At 37.2% G+C, this 18,663-nt stretch overlaps 1 protein-coding gene across 1 annotated transcript in view; it reads right to left on the bottom strand.

Annotated features, from left to right (window-relative positions):
* LOC129283416 (protein phosphatase 1 regulatory subunit 12A-like) overlaps window positions 1-18,663 on the bottom strand; it is a 91,335-nt gene that overhangs the window by 72,384 nt on the left and 288 nt on the right. Inside the window, exons 1-2 of the mRNA XM_064114721.1 lie at window positions 18,284-18,663; window positions 10,689-10,819 (exon numbers count right to left, since the gene is read on the bottom strand). The exon at window positions 18,284-18,663 is cut by the window's right edge and continues 288 nt beyond it. Of these exons, the coding sequence (XP_063970791.1) occupies window positions 10,689-10,819; window positions 18,284-18,550 (398 nt within the window). The 5' untranslated portion in view covers window positions 18,551-18,663. The remainder of the gene's footprint in view (window positions 1-10,688; window positions 10,820-18,283) is intronic.

The raw sequence follows: 18,663 nt of genomic DNA, 5'->3' as shown, positions 1-18,663 counted from the left end.
GACCCGACATCCAGCAGGAATAACATGCTCATTTTGCTTATTTCTCAGCATATTTCTTCCAGGATCATTTGGCACATATTTTTCATTCATAGCACAGACACATGGGTGGTCAATTTATTGGAATCTGTAAAACTGATTTTGAAATTGTTAACACAACTGGGATTCATCTTCAAAGATAAATACCAGTTGTGGTAACGATCTCAAAATGAGTTCGAAAAGAATCAAAAATTTTACCACCAAAATGTTTGTATACATGTATAAATAGAAAATATGTGCCGAGTCAGTGGCTCTGGAAGAAAAAGCGTAATTGCTTGGAAATGAGCAAAATAAGCACCGAATTCCATCAAATGTTGGGTATTTTTCCGAGGAATATTAATACACTGTCCCACATATGCTTTCCTGTGTTAGTGATCATCAGAATTATCGGTTTTCAGCTGGGATTTAATGATTTGGTAAAGATAAGTGTACATTAATGTACCAGATCTAAATATACGATAATATTGTGGCAATTAACCTTGATTTTAAAGGCTTTCTCATGAAATAATAGTTTGCTGCAACTACTGTTTCTACATTTAACAGTTTCACATCAAATCAATCACAATTTACTTGTGGGACGTTGACATTATGAGTGTTTCCCTATCAAGTTTGTTCCAAGTCATACCAAAGGGACTGCAGTTTGGCACAATAGTGTTTCTGAAGAGCATTACATTTAGTACATTTGTAAACTCATAAACAGAAAACTTCTCTACCTTTAATATTTTATTGTTCTTACATGTATACGATCAGTCTTGATTTTTTGACATTGAAATGCTAAAAAAAATCATATTCCTTGTATCTAGATTTTTTTTTTTTTTTTCTTCAAAACATGTTACTGTGTTTTTCAGCGAGCAGCTTCATGGGGGGGGGGTCGAATATATTTTTAAAAAAAAATCAATTTTCACATCCAACAAGACCAACGTTGAACCCAACGGCTCATCAGGGCCTCAACGATGATGCCAGTCATACCATATATAACAATGTATATTAGTACAATGAATATGAAATACCTACATGTATGAGCATCCAAGGTAATCGCATCCTAAACAAATCTTGACCAGTTTTCAGTGCAATTAGACACTGACATCAAACTTCCAAACTATTCTTGTAATCACTACATACATTTGTAAAAATAATATCATAGGCCTATATGTAATAGTATCAAAATAAAATTAGAAAAGAAAACCTTTAAGATGATGTACATGAAATACAAATCAGTTGCCTATTCTAAACGAGTAACAAAGGATTTTTGGTCCTTTTTTTTCTGGGACCCACTGTTCCCTATTTCCTTAATCTATTCCCTCCAAACTTTGTTTTTACTGGGGTAGGTCTAACTAGGTGGTTTCAAATCCCCGTTAAATTACGAGAACATTTTTATGCTAAAAAATACCCATTAATTATTCCTGCATTCACACCGCCCCGAAACATACCCTTCGGGATTAATTCCTGAAGTTAGGAGCATGCGCAGTATGGTCTAATAAGCAGGCAAGGTGCGAGATTCAAAACCACTAGCCCAGCAGCCACCCACGGCGCCCGCGCCCAACGACACGCTGGACTAAAAGTTCCCGTAAATTGCTTTCACATTGCCAAAATACCTGCGACCTAGGAAAAATCCCCGCGAAAGTTCTCGTAATTTCGCCAAGTACCTACTATTTAGCGGGTATTTTCTTTCAGGGAAATTACGTGTAGTTTGCTTTCACATTACCAAAATACCTGGTATTTTCTGATCGGGGTAAATTTCCCGATCAGAGAATACCTGGAACTGACGAACTTCGAGGCGGTCTGAAACCACCTTAAGTAGGCCTATTAAAAAAATCACTATCTAGCCTACATATAGAACATTTTCTACACAAGTAGGCCTACACCTAGACCAAAAGCTTCGGTCTCTGTTATGTTGGTTGTTCCGCTGAACTACGTTGGCTCCGCTCACCAAATACATAGACCGAAGTTAAACCGTCGTCTGTACAGGGGCTCAATGGCCACCGCTAATTTTTTTGTTTTTCTCCTCGATACCGCGATATTTTCCACCAAAAGTTCATACCTATGCACCTATAGCTGAAAATGTATAAGTAACGGCAGTTTCTTACCCTAAATTCCCGCTTTAAAACTGGCAATCAGGGGATTAACTCTGAAAGTTGACACTTGCGACTCGGACTAGTGGGCAGCCATCTTGGTAATGAATAATTCATGAAAAAGTGGCCGACGAAAGTCAGACTCCGCCCCATGACCTTTACGTCACACATTACAGAAGGGGAAAAAAAAGGAGCAGTTAAAGAAACAAAAGAAAAAAGGGAAAATAAAAAATAAAAAGAAAAGTAAAACAAAAAAGAGAGAAAACGAAAGAGAAAGAGATAAAGGAAAATGGAAAAAACTGTCTAGAATTTTAGTATTCATAAACCCGACGTAAAAGAGATGATCTGATTGGCCAATGGTTTTGGTATGCAGTTGACCCGGAAGTTCTTCCAACGGCATATGTTTGTGTGTTATATCGACTTCGGATGAACGAGTGAACTAGGAGCTACACGACAGCCGAGGTAAGTCGCTGTTTTTTTTCCTTTTAACTTTATTTTTTCCCTGGTTTTTGGCAATTAATGCCAAGAGGGAATATTAATTCGCATATTTGTCCATTTATTTTCATATATATTTATGAAATAAAGACAAAAATCGATGAGCCCCGTCGGGGGGAATTTGCATTGTACCTCCCCTAATGGTGGCGACACGCTAGCGAGCCGTCTGTGTATGAGGAGAAATTAAAAAAATAAAAAAATGTTGAAAAACTCCTCGAAACAGACGGCTGCCAGCTGTCTAGCCTACACCCTGGTATTCATGTAGGTATTAGTATTAAAGTTCGCCAGGGAATGGTACAAGTACATATACTTTCTAAGTTATGATGTCATTTCAAAAACTTAACCTTAGGTTAAGATTTGATGTTGACGCCGCCGCCGCCGTCGGAAGAGCGGCGCCTATAGTCTTGCTCTGCTATGCAGGCGAGACAATAAACAAAGACCAGATAAACTGGGCCGGACTGTCAACTCAATTGAAAAGTAGGCCTACATGTATGTACTGTCCAGATTTTCTTCCAAAGTATCACAAAAAAAAAATCAGTACCAATTTTAATATTTGTTTTCAGAAGAAAGACATTTGACTAGGGACATCTGCTAATTATAGTGAGCTCACAGAGCTCTGGCCATCTCAACCAGACCATGGATCCAATCCTGGCCTAGGATGAGCCTCTGTGGCATCATTACCCTAAATTCCATCAATTCATCAATCTGATAGCTTTATGAGCTATGACACACCTCAATATATGCTCCCAGTATCCAAGCTGGACATTACAAACTGTGCGATAGTACATTATATACACCACCCTTATTATTATCTTTAGGTAATAATAGTACAATATAGTGTAAACCTTAGATGTACAGTAGACAGTTGTAGAAAATAAGGGATCTCATTCAAATAGTCACACTCTTTCTGTCCTATACTAAAGATTTGTTTGTTACAGCGCTTTACTTATCACTGTATACATCATTCAATACACACTACACACACACACACACAAGCCCTCCCATGTAATGTACACAGGGCATTGGAGGGATACTACATGTATCTCCTGTACATTATGTGTCAGTGTACTATGTGTGTGTAGGAAATGTAGGGGCATAGTTGGCATACCATAGAAGCTACAATACAGTCATGGGATAGCCTACAGGGGTTGTATAGTAAACGCCATGGGATGGGATAGTCCACTGTCGTAAATCCAATATTTCAGCACTGCAAACTGCTTCATATAGGGGGTGAGGGTCTATATCAATTAATATAGCCTGGAGTATTGGCTACCAAAGAAAACATTTCATGTTATTATATGAACTTGATTTGAACCCAACTTGAATCTATGTACATGTACATGTAGGGCCTACATGTAAAACTTGTACAAAAGCCCCTCAGAGAACTGATACAATGTAATGTTTGGTCCCTGGAGAAACATGCTTGTACTATATACAAGTAGGCCCACCAGGGGAATAGTAAAAACTATTCCACTTCCCTTCCCTGGTGATATATAGAGTGTACAACAAATGGGGAGAGTATGTTATCATGGGGCGACAAACTAACTATACATATGATACAGGGCCCTACATGTATGTACATGTATAAACATCAATGATAAATATCAGGTGTGGTATTCAGTGGTAAAGATTACATTCTATCAGAATCTATCTATGTTCACAAAGTCTTTGTAAATAGATTTTGGGGTTGCCACCAAAACAAAGGCCTACATGAATAAACTTTTATTTTAAATTTGAGCACAGAAACTAAGAATTACCATAGACAAATATGATTCATGGTAGGTGTTTATGTACTGTAGGTGATTCAAAAAGTTGTTTAAAAGTTACGAGTGACGTTACGAATGACTGGTAATCCTTTTTCTATGCGCTAAATCAACACCAATGAAAATATGTGCACCGTATCATTTAGTATAAGGATCTTTATGAAACACCTACCAGAGCGCTCGTACAAAACAGTTGCATTCAAATTGAGGTTTGAATATTAAGATCGCTGAAATGCAGTAAAACCCAAAACATATACCGTAGTAGGGAGTTTTCGCTCAACAACCTACAGGGCTTTCAACGATCCAGGTGTATGGCAAGCCCGTATCGCTGAAAGACAAGAGCGCTCGTACAAAACAGTTGCATTCAAATTGAGGTTTGAATATTAAGATCGCTGAAATGCAGTAAAACCCAAAACATATACCGTGGTAGGGAGTTTTCGCTCAACGACCTACAGGGCTTTCAACGATCCAGGTGTATGGCAAGCCCGTATCGCTGAAAGCAAAAACTTTTTTTCTCCAGGGACCTTAATGGTTTCATCAGAACCAATCCTTTCGGATCAGTCAGAAGCCGGTATAAGGGACTCAAAATCGCAAGAATGCAGTAAAACCAAACACTTTATGGTCTCATAGTTATTCTATAGGGACCAAGCTGTTTCATCAGAACAAGAATTGTAAAAAAAATACCAGAATCCAATTGGATTAGTCAGAAGCCTGCGTACGAGTACACTATAAGGAACTCAGGCTGAACGTCTTCACACTTTCTTTCATGAAGCATAGAGGTCTGGTAGCCAAGACTACATGTACATGTAGTTGTATGTATGTCAGACGAGCCTGTCATCCTGAAGAGGTCAAACTTCATGTCAACTGTTGGCTGACTCCCCAACTATGCATCCATTTCCTCACAAATCACCCGCAGACAGGCACCAGCGAACTATTCGGATTAGTCTTTACACTTGACAATGACATGCACAGACACCAAGTCAAAGATTAGTTTGCTTTGCAAACCCTTCACTAAAGGAAAGTGGTCTGAATATATGCAGCCTACGTTCCCTGACATTGACTTGTGTACAGAATGTCTCTTATTTGTGCTTTAACATATGTGAACTGGAGACCTACATGTACTTGTTGATAATAGTTTCAAACAGGGCCTGTGCCCGCAGACTAGTAAAATATGTAAAAATTGTGTTCACCAGTGTCTGTGTTATTAGGCTGCAAAACCAAGCTCTGCATTGCCATGGAATGCTCGGACTGCAGTATTGAGTAACAGGTAGGCCTAACCTTTCAACTGACACCGCCAATTTAACAAATACATGTAATACCATGTCTCGGGTGAAGACTAGACTCCAAACCCATTGTATGTGTACATGAGTGCATCTAGTCTCACTGCTTCAGACTCTGCATTATGCACTATGCAAAAACAAAAGGCTGCTGCCTGCAGACTAGCAAGTTTTTATGCATAATTGCTATTCTAGAGTCTGGTTCAAGAGACTACGGGTAGTCTCTTCACCTTTGACCTTTGCTGTCCCAAATCTGTTCAGCCCTATTAGTCGGGCGAGGTAAAAGTTTGATAAAAAAAATAAAGTTTGTATCTGTTTTAATGCATTTGTCATATTTGATCAGTGGTGAAGATGTTTGTAAATGTAATGCAGAAAGCTAGTTATTTTTGTACTAAATCCACTGACTGAGAAATCAAACAACTCACTTTATAGTATGTCAAGCTTCCATAGAAAATACAAGGTCTGACTATATACATGTAAAAAGAAAACTTACAATTGGGCAACTGCATCTATTCTTCCATGCATCAGATCGACCACAGCTTTATAAATAAAATAATTCAGGGGAGCGTTTCATCAATATTTTCGTCCGACAAGTTGTCAGATCTGACATCTTTCCATGACTTTGATTGGCAGAGAGGCACTGTTCCTATGGTAACTGTCGGATAAAATGGGACTTGTCGGATAAAACGTCCGACAAGTCCTTTCATGAAACGCCCCCCAGGTCTCCACACTAACACTTTTTTCTACTGGTCCAACCTATTCATGTCGGACCAGTAGATACCCAGATTTTCAAATTTTTACTGGTCCGAACCTAAAATTTACTGGTCCCCCAAAATATATAAAAACATTAAAAGTTAATTATGCTATCGTTTGATTTTATCCCCCCACCCCAATACAAATAAACAGTACACACTCACAACATAATTCATGAGAGCAATTTCTCAATTTTGGAGAGCCACTTTTATAATTTACAACAAAAAAGGAGAATAGATCATAATTTGTATCAGTATGATATATTTTTACTGGTCATGTCGGAACAGTAAATCTGGGTATTTCTGAATGGGTACTTGCCCAACAGCAATTTTTACTGGTCTGGGACTGTCAGACCAGAGCCAGTGTCGTGCGCTGATTAATTGTTCCTCACTTTCTCTTGTTTCATTAAATTCCCTAGCATTAATTAACCAATGACTCTCCAATATCTTCTGGTATTAAAACAAATTTTGACTACTGAACATGCTTTATCTCTATAGTGTATATCGGCTTTATACATGTACATTCCCCAAAGAGATATAAACCCCAAATCTATCAGATGGTAAACCGTAATTGAAAGGGATTTGTTTTTTATGTCTTCAATAGCTGTATCACATTTATGTGATCAATTGTTTAACAGTGGCAAGAGAGAAGTTTTTAATGATTATCATTTTGATATGTATGTACCTACTCTAATTGTACTGGCCTGTATTCCTAAGTCGGGTTTAACTTACGGTTGACCATGGCGTAACTCTGTGCTAAAATTATGGGAAGCCAAATGGTTCCAAAATTTGTTTACATTGAATGCTTCTCATGTTTACTGTGCTCTTTACTAATTCTTTAATGGTGAAGACAACTGTCATATTTATCCTTCCCAGGCAGTTACATGTAATAACATTTGGGAGTCAAATGAGCTGATACATTGAACCTCTACTGTTATAGATTTATGTAACTGGCTTTCCATAGTAAAACCACAACTTAAAACCAGAGTTTAAAATTAAACCCAATTTCAGAGTACGGGCCACTGTATTAGGGACAGTGATTTTCCGCGATCGCGGAAAACGGACGGAATTCACGGAAAGGGCCTTTTGAAACAGAAAGTGGCATTTCAAACGGAAAATCACGGAAAACGTATTTTCCCTCAAAATACACAGAATAGCAACAGAAATTACTCCAAAATCACAACAAAATGAGAATATTAAATGGCCAAAAAAACCCAGAAAACACGATCTCACTTCGCTACTATCATGACAATTCACACATCGTGACTGCACTCGACATCAGCACACTCGATTGTACCCCGCACCGTACCCGTACCCGGCCGGGTTGGGCTTCACATGCACACATATCGTTCAACTACATGTACACGGTCGTGTGTTGCTGCCCTCTACGTTTGAAGATGTAACAGCACGATATCGTGGTCTTAAAATCCAAGATGGCGGATTGGCAAAAGCCGTTGACCGATGATAACGATGTCCAAAAACCCCCCAAATTATCGATGAAATATCATTTCACCGTGAAATAATGCTAATAATATGAAAGGTGAGGATGTATACATGCAAAATGGGTGTTTAAAAATATTTTATGCACCCGCATAGATCCGATTAGAATGGATTTTATTGTGTTGTTGGTACAGTAGCAGATACTAATTTTGACCAGTGCGAGTGTGCGTGTTGTGATTTTGCTATTCAATGTGTAAACGGAATTGTCAGTTTTCCGTGTGTACAAAGTCTATGGGGAAATGGAATTTCCGTTTTCTGACATGCTGAAACGGAATTTGAGATTTTCTGAAACGGAAAAGGCAATTTTTTGAAACGGAAAATCACTGTCCCTACTGTATGCATATATACAGTGTAGCATACGGAGGCCTATAATGTACAGCCTATGCACAATGTAGTATGTAGGACTACAGTACATGAACCAATTCCTCAAAGAGGTACATTCTATAAATGTTAACCTACATTTAAGTACAACAGCTGCAATATCAGCAGTCTATCCGAAAATATACTTCACAAGATAAAAAAATCCTCAGACTTTTAATAGTACAGGCAGACAATACTGTATGAAAATTGTACCAAAAATATCTTCTGTAATGAAGAACCTTGTGACTAACTTCTGACATTTACTCCTATTGCTCTGTTGTTGATATCAGTTTTATTTCTGAACTGATAGGAGGGGGCTGGAGGGGTAATTGTTTCAGTGTAGGAAAGTGGCATTTAAGTTACAACTATAGGCCTAAATATAGCTACCCTACCAGGGAATAGTATGTACATGTACGTATGCCTAAAGAGAAACTTTGTTTCAAGCACTACATAAAATTGAAATACATGGACAGTATTGATTATCATCAGATGGAAAGCTGAAAAATTCCTTAACAGAACAGTTACTCCTCATAGTCAGACAGATATGGTTAGCTCAGCAACCTCTACCAGTTTTGTTCCAAGTTCACATCAAGACAACTGCTTGGGCAGTATACAATCATAATATATTTATCAGATAATTTTCGTCACTTGATAAAGAGTTGCAGCGGCAATCGAAAGCTCGTGAACTTGTAAGCTAGTGAACACTTTTTGCGAGAGTGATCACGAATTTCCTAGAAAGCTAGTGAACACTTTTGCGAAAGTTGACCATAGTAGATTGCGAGACAAATGAACACCCTCTAGCGATTATTTCAGTCCGCAATAATGAACCTATTTAGTATTAGAATCATAATATATGCTCTACTTATGTTCAACTCTTACAGAAAATTATCCAAAGTTGTTCGAACAGGCTCATGACTTCATAATGTTTTCAATGTGATTTTCGGGAGCTATAAAAGTTACCTACTTCAATCTACTTGTAGGCCTACACAAAATGTTGCTGAGCTTTTCTACATTACACTGCTATGACTATGTCTGAAAGCCTTAGAATGCTTTAAATGTAGGCCTTCATATAATAATAAACTAGGCCTACAAGTATCTTGATTCCCTCTTTACTACTACACATACATAAAAATGTAAATATTCTGAACACCATCCTAATGTACATTAGCCCCTCCCATCCCCTGGTACAAGTACTGTACTGGAACTTTCTCCAGTTTAGACACTAATAATGTTCAAATCTGAATATCAATAGAAGGTGATCTGCCCCTTTAAAGCAGCTGTAAAAGGCCTTGCCATTGTCACAGTTACCAACAATCAACCAATGGTGAAAGAGATTGGAGGGATTAAGGCTTCAGGGATTAAGAGGGATTACAGATGAGCTTCACAGAGGTGCTATTATTAGAAATAGGGTTGGACAGTTATATGGAGGCTTGACCATCTTGGCTGTGACCTGAATACAGTCAACTCTGTGGAAGGAATGGATTAGCGATTCTTAGGAAGTATCCCACGGAATGACCTACTTTCATGTTGTTGATACATGTACATGGCCAACAATCTACAAGGTGTACACTCTTTACACTGTACTATTAATAACATAGTTATAGTCTAAGCAGTAGATAAATGGTCCCAACCATGTTTACTCAATTCCGGCATCATAATATATGAAGTTACATAAAAGTCATGATATATTTGTATATAAAGTATAAACCTGCCTATTGCTAGTGAAAGGGAGTTTGCCCCATTATCACTGGCAAAGGACGTGGGTAAATTGTACTTTCACTATTTGATTATGATGAAATGAAGATGATTTATATAGAGTATGTATAACTTTCATGAAGTATCAAGGTTTCCACAGAAATCACGATTGATTTCAAGGTTAGCTTTGCTCTAAATGCAGCCTGGCCAAGAGGATCAATTACTTTCTTGAATTATGGCAGTGTTTCCATTTGGTGATCTCTGTGAACAAACTTTGGAAACTTCATGATTTCTTCTATCTAGAAGACTGGAAATACTATTTGATGAAAAAAAAACGTTTTGTGATTTTAATTTTTGGTGGCATTTTAAATTCTTTTATGCCTAATATCAAAATTAATTTATTCAGCTCAGTCAGCTGGGACCTGGCAACACCGCTCCCATGCACACCGAGTGATATCCACACCGACTACTGGACCAGGTTTGGACTAGCAGGGATCAGCCTTTTTATATCTCGGCAGATGCAAGCATGGACCCTGACAGAAATTTCATTCAACAAGTGGGTCTGGAGACAAGTCTAGCCCAAATGTGAGTTAAGCAAGGAATAGCATGCACATCCCAGTCAAGGCCCCAAGCTGGCCAATTCAGACCATTTCCCTCAAACGACATGGTTTGCACTTCAGCCTGAATTAGGTGGCGTTAAAAGTTGAAATATAAAACAAATAATGCACATGTACTTACGATGCAATGTCTTCAAATCCACAGGAGGCTGCGGCATGTAGCGCTGTCCAGCCTTCATTGTCCTGTGCTTCTATATCTGCTCCATGTTCTAACAGATATTCCACCATATCAATCTTTTCATCAATGACAGCCTACAAGAAACAAAACAAAAAAAGGAAATAAAGAATCATTAGGGAACAGATTATTTTCACACTACTTAAAATTAAAATCATAATCATCAAATGCAACATTTATAATGCATTTAACACGATATCTCTAAGCATGGCTTTCTTGTTGTTGTTGTTTAGGTGTTGATGGTGCTTTTCATGAAATTACAAGCTTGTGCCCTACTGTAAGCACCAACTGCTGCAAAGATCTTTAATTCCTTATCTAGATGTTACGGATTTAACGGTAAATAAAGTATTTGCAGCAACAATTATTTCATGAGAAAGTCTTTTAAATCAAGGTTAATTGTCACCATACATGTACCGGGGTACATGTATATCTAGATCTGGTACATGAATGTAAGTGTATCTTTGTGAAATCATTAAATCTTAGCTCAAAATCAATAATTCTGATAATCACTAACACAGAGAAGCATATGTGGGACAGTGTATTAATGATGCTTGGAAAAATACCTGCTTGTTTTGATCATATCTTAATAATAATAGCAATTACCAGTACGCATTTTCTTTCAGAGCTATTTGGCAAATATTTTTTATCTATAAATACATGTACAAACACTTGGGTGATAGTTTTATTGGATTCTGTTCAAACTCATTTTGAGATCGTTACCACAACTGGTATTTATCTTTAAATCCTTCACAAATGTATTAAAGAAAACCTCCATATATTAGTACATTGCTTGTAGTGCATTTCATACACTTGTTTTTCATACTCTACTACCTAGAAGAACTCAGAACACCCAATAGTACGTGCATAGCACTATGTACACACGATACTCATGTTGGATAACCGGGCAATATGTAAGTCTAATCCCTGCTGGCCTAATTATGTCATAATAAGGGAAAGGGGTGATAATGATACCATTCCACAAGTAAACAGGGGATTAGACTTGATCATATGTAATGCATCGGAGCTGGCGATGCCCCCCATCCAGAGGTACATGGACATGTAGGCCTACATAGTATGTGTAACAGGAGTTTAGTTTACGTCACTGCTGCCCTCACAAGAGGAAGGGTAACAGCCCGACCTCGTTTTATACTCCTTTCATACTGTCTGACTCACTGGCGGAGCCGGGGGGGGGGGGGGGGGGCACAGCCTGACCGTGCCCCCCCCCCCCCCTTTGAGAGGCACAATTAAAATTTGTTTATGTAACAATATTGTTAAACCAGAAGTGTGCCCCCCCCCCCTTTGAAAGTGAAGACTTTTTTTGCTCGTCAAATTTTTTCTTGGACGAAATCCCCTTAATTTTTGGTTAAAACCCTTTTTTTTTTTTTGCTTGTCAAATTTTTCCTCAGGAAAATGTGCCCCCTCCCCTTTTGAAAAATCCTGGATCCACCCCTGGTCTGACTTGTGCTTTAACATGCAGGTTATACAAGTAATATTTTTTCCTAATAGTTAAACTTTAATATATTATACTTAAATAAATATACTTTAATATATTTTAGATCACCTTCAAGATGGATTCATAGTACATTATGGGTATAAAAGCAAAACTACATGTAGTTTTTAGAGTGATACAATTTTTTTTCTCCAAGTTGAGAAAATGAGCCCAAATGCATAGATTCAATATCAATGATTCAATGACTTATTATTGGCTAATCAATTGGCATAAAATGTGAGTTTAGGTCTATAACTATTTTAGAAATCTACTTAATTTGTATATAGCCCGAATTTAGTATATTTTTATTGTGGTCCCACATGTACACTTTCATGTTAGTTGATCTAGCACGACATCAACTGAATGTACCATCTTTCTGAGTCAAGAAAGAGGGGATTTAGGGGAATATCATTCATTTTCTTGGTAGTTTCCAACTAAATAACAATTATTTCAAGGAAATATGGTGAAAAGATAAACATTTCTTGGATGTAAAAATGTGAAATTTCATCAACTTTGGGGGATTTTTCAAATATTTTTACTTCCGTTCAAACACTTGTCAAAATACGTAAATGTTTTATGCCTTTAACGGTCGTTTGAACGGCGTTTGAACATTTTGACTCAGCCCTAGTCAATTTCATATACAGTAGCTCAGTATATATGTTGCTATTAAAATGCTAATTTTCATAATAGCTTAGTACCTAGTTTACCAGTGTGCCAAAAAATATATGAAGGGCCAAAACATGAAGTTCTGTGCACAGTTCATAGGCCTACATCACATGTACAAAATTAAGTTAGGAATCTTTGAGAATGACATGGTTGATTATCATCATACATGTACATGTATGACGGGCCTTCACGTACATACGCATGTGGGGCCAACTACGATCCGCCTGATATCCGAATGACGTAAGGCGTTCGTTGGAGGTTGTCCTTGAGACGAGACTAGCTGCATACCACATGCCTACATCAGTGGGATGTAGACTAACCTAAGCAATGCGAGTCTGCATACTATGCATTCCAATGCGCCTCAACTATCTACTAACTACATACTCGCTCCATCCCTTTAATCACAATTTACTGTATCCTCCAGGCAAAAAAAATCGCATGTTCAAGGTCCATTCTTCTATCAAAGATACAAAATACATGTAATGTAATGTGTGGGCGCGTCGTGGTCCAGTGGTTCTGACTCTCGTCTTTCAAACAGAGGGTCGTGGGTTCGAATCCTAGCCATGGTGTGTTTTCCTTCAGCAAGAAATTTATCCACACTGTGCTGCACTCGACCCAGGTGAGGTGAATGGGTACCCGGCAGGATTAATTCCTTGAATGCACCAAGCGCCTTTAGCAGCTGGAGCTACAGCCGGGGTAATATATAGTGCGCCATTAAATAGGCAACTAGATAATTCGGCGCCTCATAAATGCTATATATTATTATCATTAATGAAATAAAATAAAATCTACATTCTTGACAGAGCGCATTTGAAATTCATGCCTACTCCATTGCTGGATCTGAAATATGTTACATGGATATGTAGGCCGACTCTGTAACTTTCAAAATTAAAACAAAAATCATATTCTAATCAGATTTCAATTATGGTTTATAATATGAGCAACTTTTTATCATATTATGAATTAATGTAACATCGGGCTATATATATCAAATAATTTTTTTTCATTCTAAACAGATAATTACTGCCATATGTATTATTCATGAACCAAGTTTAATGCTGATTTAAAAATAGCAAAGAGCCATGACCTCTATGACCTTTGACCCTGTGACCCAGATATATTGCTGATCGTATCGTATCAGGTACATGAAGGCCGTCATTCCCATGCATTAAAAAAAAGTTTGTTTGACCCATCCAGCCCTGGATCCATAAAATAATTATTCAAATGTAGTTATTGTGAAAACACACCATTCCTGATATCAGGGACCTGTTGCATAATAAAGACTTTGTCCACAAAAAGCTCAGGCAATTTTTTGGGGGCCAGTGTTTTTTATGGACGAGTTTCAATGGCATAATTTTAGCAGTTGGTCAAATATCCACTTTTTTTTTATTTATTTCGCCCAATTAATACTTAGTCCAATTAAGACCAAATGGTACATGGACTAAATGGCAATTGGACCAACTGGTTATTAGAAGAAATGGTAAGTGGACGAAATGGTAATTAGACCATGGGGATAGTGGATGAACTGATGGTAGACCCAGGGCTGGGTAGACCAAATGATAGTAGACAAGTTGGTAATTGGACGAATTGGCATTAGACCAATTGGAAATAAACCCTGTTTATGAAATGGGCCAAGAACTTTACATGGCCCTCCTGTATGCTGACTAGTACCAATTTTGCAATTGATCCACCAGTCTTTTTTTTTATCAACACCAGAACAGAATAGAAGAGCAAAAGACAGGCTCCCTCCTACAAAATAATAATTAATGTTCAAGTTTCTCGTGTCTGACAGATTGCACAGTAGCTCACTTCATGGTCATGATTGTAGAAGGGGGGGGGTGGCCTGTTTAAAAAAAAATCATAATGCTAATCCTGGGCAGTACGCAAATTAGGAAGGAAATGATGTCACAAATTCAACATTTCTTTGGAATTTTATGAAATATCCAATTTTTTTTTCTTTAGATATGATGACAAAGAAGCTCTTAACTACAAGTACATGTATATCATAATACATGTAAATTCTGAAAATGATATAAATGTCATATGAAAAAAAATTTAATCTAGTTTTACATTATTGAGGAAAATGTATACTTCATTTTTAATTGATTTTGTGTTGTGACATCCTATAAACTGGGATACAGTTATCTGTCGTCAACCTCTCAAGGCAATACATTTCTTCTGACAAAATTGTGCAAAACAAGTGCTATCATAGCTGCCAGCCTGTCAACTTGATTAGGAAGAAGAACGTGCCACATTTAGTTTGACCCAACACAAAACTTAACCAAGAAGAGTCGAATAAAACAATATGTGACAGAGTTACTTCATGTAACATAAACTTCAAGTTGCATGGTACTGTAGTTTTTTATTTAATAGAAAAAATGCCTGGGCTTGGACATTGCTAGGACATGCCTCCATTAAAGAGATCCCTCTATAAATAGTTTAATCTGCCGCTATGCAAATGTAATATCCATCAAAATCCTCAACCCGCTGATCAACAAACAACAAAAGTAGTTCTGTTTGCCACTTGTGTTAGATGCTGCCTAAGTCCACTCATCGTTTATTTAGACATTGCGTTTTTTTTTCTCCAAAAGGCAAATAGGGGATGTAGAATTAAATACAAAGTGTACATAATGATGACGAAAGATTGTCATTCTCGCCCCTGGGTTGATTTTTTCTTTCCTTGTTAAAGGTATTGCATTATCTCTCACTGAATAATGACATATGACTTTGTATTTAACACTGTATTACATAAAATACGCGTACTTGCATACACCTATGTACATGTATGCACACATGTTAAAGGTTAAAGACCAGACACCTGTATTAAAAGTAGGTACATGTACTTTAACAGGTGGGCTAAAGGATATCTTCTTTTTCTTCTTTCCCCCTTATTTTCCTAATGAAGAAACTGAAATATACATTTACAAGTCAAAGGCTTGAGCTACATGTACATGAGATCATATAATGTCATCTGATGTCATCATACAGTACGTGTCAACTTTTTAGTGTACATGCAATGTGAGAGAACACTGTTTACAGCCCCAAAAATATACAGGAAGATGCAAAGGTAAATTCTCCCTAAGATATTTTTAAAAGCCTCTGTAAATTGTAAAATAGGCCTACAAAAAGTTGCCATTACATGTTGTAGGTTCAATAAAAATGTAATTGTAATTAAGATGAAGTGGAACATTTTCACCCTGATTTTTCTGAAAATTACCTACACGAATATGGGCATGTGTTGTTTAAATTTGTTGAAAGAAAATTTATTTATTTATTTTAAACAAGTGCACACAGTGTTACCAAGAATGCATAGCATTTCCATTCATTTCAATAATCCTGTTAAGAAAAACATCTAATGAAACTAAAAAATATGCATTTTCCTTCATATTCAAATAAAAAATGAGATAACTCCACAATGTTTGACACAAGAAAAATCAGTTTTATTGTTACATATATATGTATACTTGTAATGTATATAATCTAATAATTTGAGAAATACTATTTGTGTATAATAAAGAAGCACAAACAAGAGAGAGGGTACATGTCAAAAAAGAGGGAAGGGAATAAAGAATAGAGAAGGAATGGGAGGGGAAGGGAGAGATGAACCTGAGGGGAAAGAGAGGTAAGAGGAAGATAGGAAGAGGGGGGGGGGCTATAGAAAGAAGGGGAGACAGGTAAAAGAGTGCAATATTAAAGGTCAATGACCTCTATTGAAGCTATGTTGGCCATGTAACAGAGAGTACATATTTGTAAAAGTCAAACACTACATTCATGGTAGTGAATTTTTTTACCAATTTAACTCGATAATATGGAAACCTCTCAAGATGGTCATACACATATATTGAGGTCTCTTTCCCCCATGAAATCAACATTCCCATCAAAGGGCATAAGATCCAAACTTTTTTGTGGCACTGGCAAAAACAACAATCTAAATGGTTTAACTTTCAGGGTTAAAAAAAAATTGTCAAAAATGTTACCATAGCCCCCGTAAACTATGGGATATTCATCCCCTTGTTATATTGACATAATATCAGTATCAAAAAGTATTTTCCCCAAACTTTCAGGTCCAAGGCCTTGTTGCCCAAAACAAGATGAAATATTGAAGGCATTGAAATGATATGGAACTTTGATTTATGTCGCTCAATCATCCTCTGAAACAAAGTGAAGACAGGGGGAATTGAAGACTAAGATCTCTTCCCCCCCTCCCCCAGTTCATACCAGTTAAAACTTGTTTATAAGAATAATAATGATCATGATGCAGGGGTGTGAGTGGTCACAAATAAAAAGATCTGAAAAAGCTGAAGAACGTTGAAAAGTCTGAAATAAAAAGAGCTCCCATACTTTTTGTACAGAGGAAAGCCAAAAATAAGCTCAAATTAAGCTGAAAATCAAAAAAAAATCTGAAATCAGCTAAAAATCTGAATTCTCACACCCCTGATGATGAGTGATAAGAATTATAATAATACAAACAATAATTTCATCTTCATCATCATCAAATTATTATTATTATTATTATCATTAATATTATTAATATTATTATTATTATCATTATTATTATATTATTGTTGTTATTATTATTATATTATTATCATTATCATAATTTTTCCTATTATTTTTTTATCATTATGGTCCAATATTTTATTTATGCTCTATTATTTGCAGTGCCAGTGGATTGGAATAAATGATCAATCAATTAAGAAGGCAAACAGAAAATGAAAAAAATAAAAGAAACCTGAAGTTGATCAAATTATAATCTCAATGGGTGATCTATGTTTGATAGAACATTTAACATAGGGCAATAATGACAGAAACATAAGTTGTATCAACATTACTACATGTATAATCAACAACTGAACAACTGCACCTGAAATAATGTTTTGACACGAACAGAATTTCAGAAATGTGGCACAATAAAAAAAGGCTGTGGATTATCATCAATCATCATCAAAATAATATTTGGAGAAACCAGAGAAAAGTTCAGAAACATGGAAAGGAGTGATCATTTTACTGGCAATAGTGGACAATAGGTCTTATTACAAGACACCAGTGAAAGTGTGAATGGGGCTGCATGTGTGAGTGTGTGTGTGAAATCAGCTGATTATGTGTGAACAGGGGCATAGATGATGCCCGTTTAGAAACACAGTAAACACACAGTGACAACACGGGTGTTCACATTTGACTTCGCCTTCTGCTGCAGCACCAGATGAGAACATGTCATTGGCATTGCACTGGATCCATCTCGCTATCATGATCTTGTCATGGTATATTCAGCCTAGAACTCACATTGTAAGAGGACTACAAATCTGTCATACGATCCCTAGTATTCTCCAATGACGTGTGGGCCAGATTAAAGGGCAAACAACTATGAACTACACGCACAACATACCTGATGCAGGGCAGTCAAGCCATCGATATTAGCATAATTTATGTCCGCTCCCCGCTTCATAAGTGCTTCGATCTCATCCAAATCCTCGCTTGCACAGGCCGCTAGAAATACACATCCTGCCGCAAATTTCACTTTGGCTTTCTTTGCATTTCTTTCAGCTGGTTCTCTATCAAATTCCGAATCTTTCCATCGTTGAAGTTGTTCATGGCGGCGCATAAGCGCCGATTTCGGCTTCCCACCGGCGGAGCTATCCTCACCGTCCGCCATCTTTGCTAGCCGCTACCTCACCCGTTCCCAGCATGCATTTCGCGAACTCCAGCTCAGGGGAAATTTCGGATCGAGCGCAGACTAGACGTACGGCGATCGAACGTGAGAGACAG

Source organism: Lytechinus pictus, unplaced genomic scaffold, assembly GCF_037042905.1.
Source record: "Lytechinus pictus isolate F3 Inbred unplaced genomic scaffold, Lp3.0 scaffold_20, whole genome shotgun sequence".
In the NCBI taxonomy this organism is placed as follows: domain Eukaryota; kingdom Metazoa; phylum Echinodermata; class Echinoidea; order Temnopleuroida; family Toxopneustidae; genus Lytechinus; species Lytechinus pictus.
Note: the sequence above shows the minus strand (reverse complement) of the source record. Positions and strands in the feature narration are given on the sequence as shown.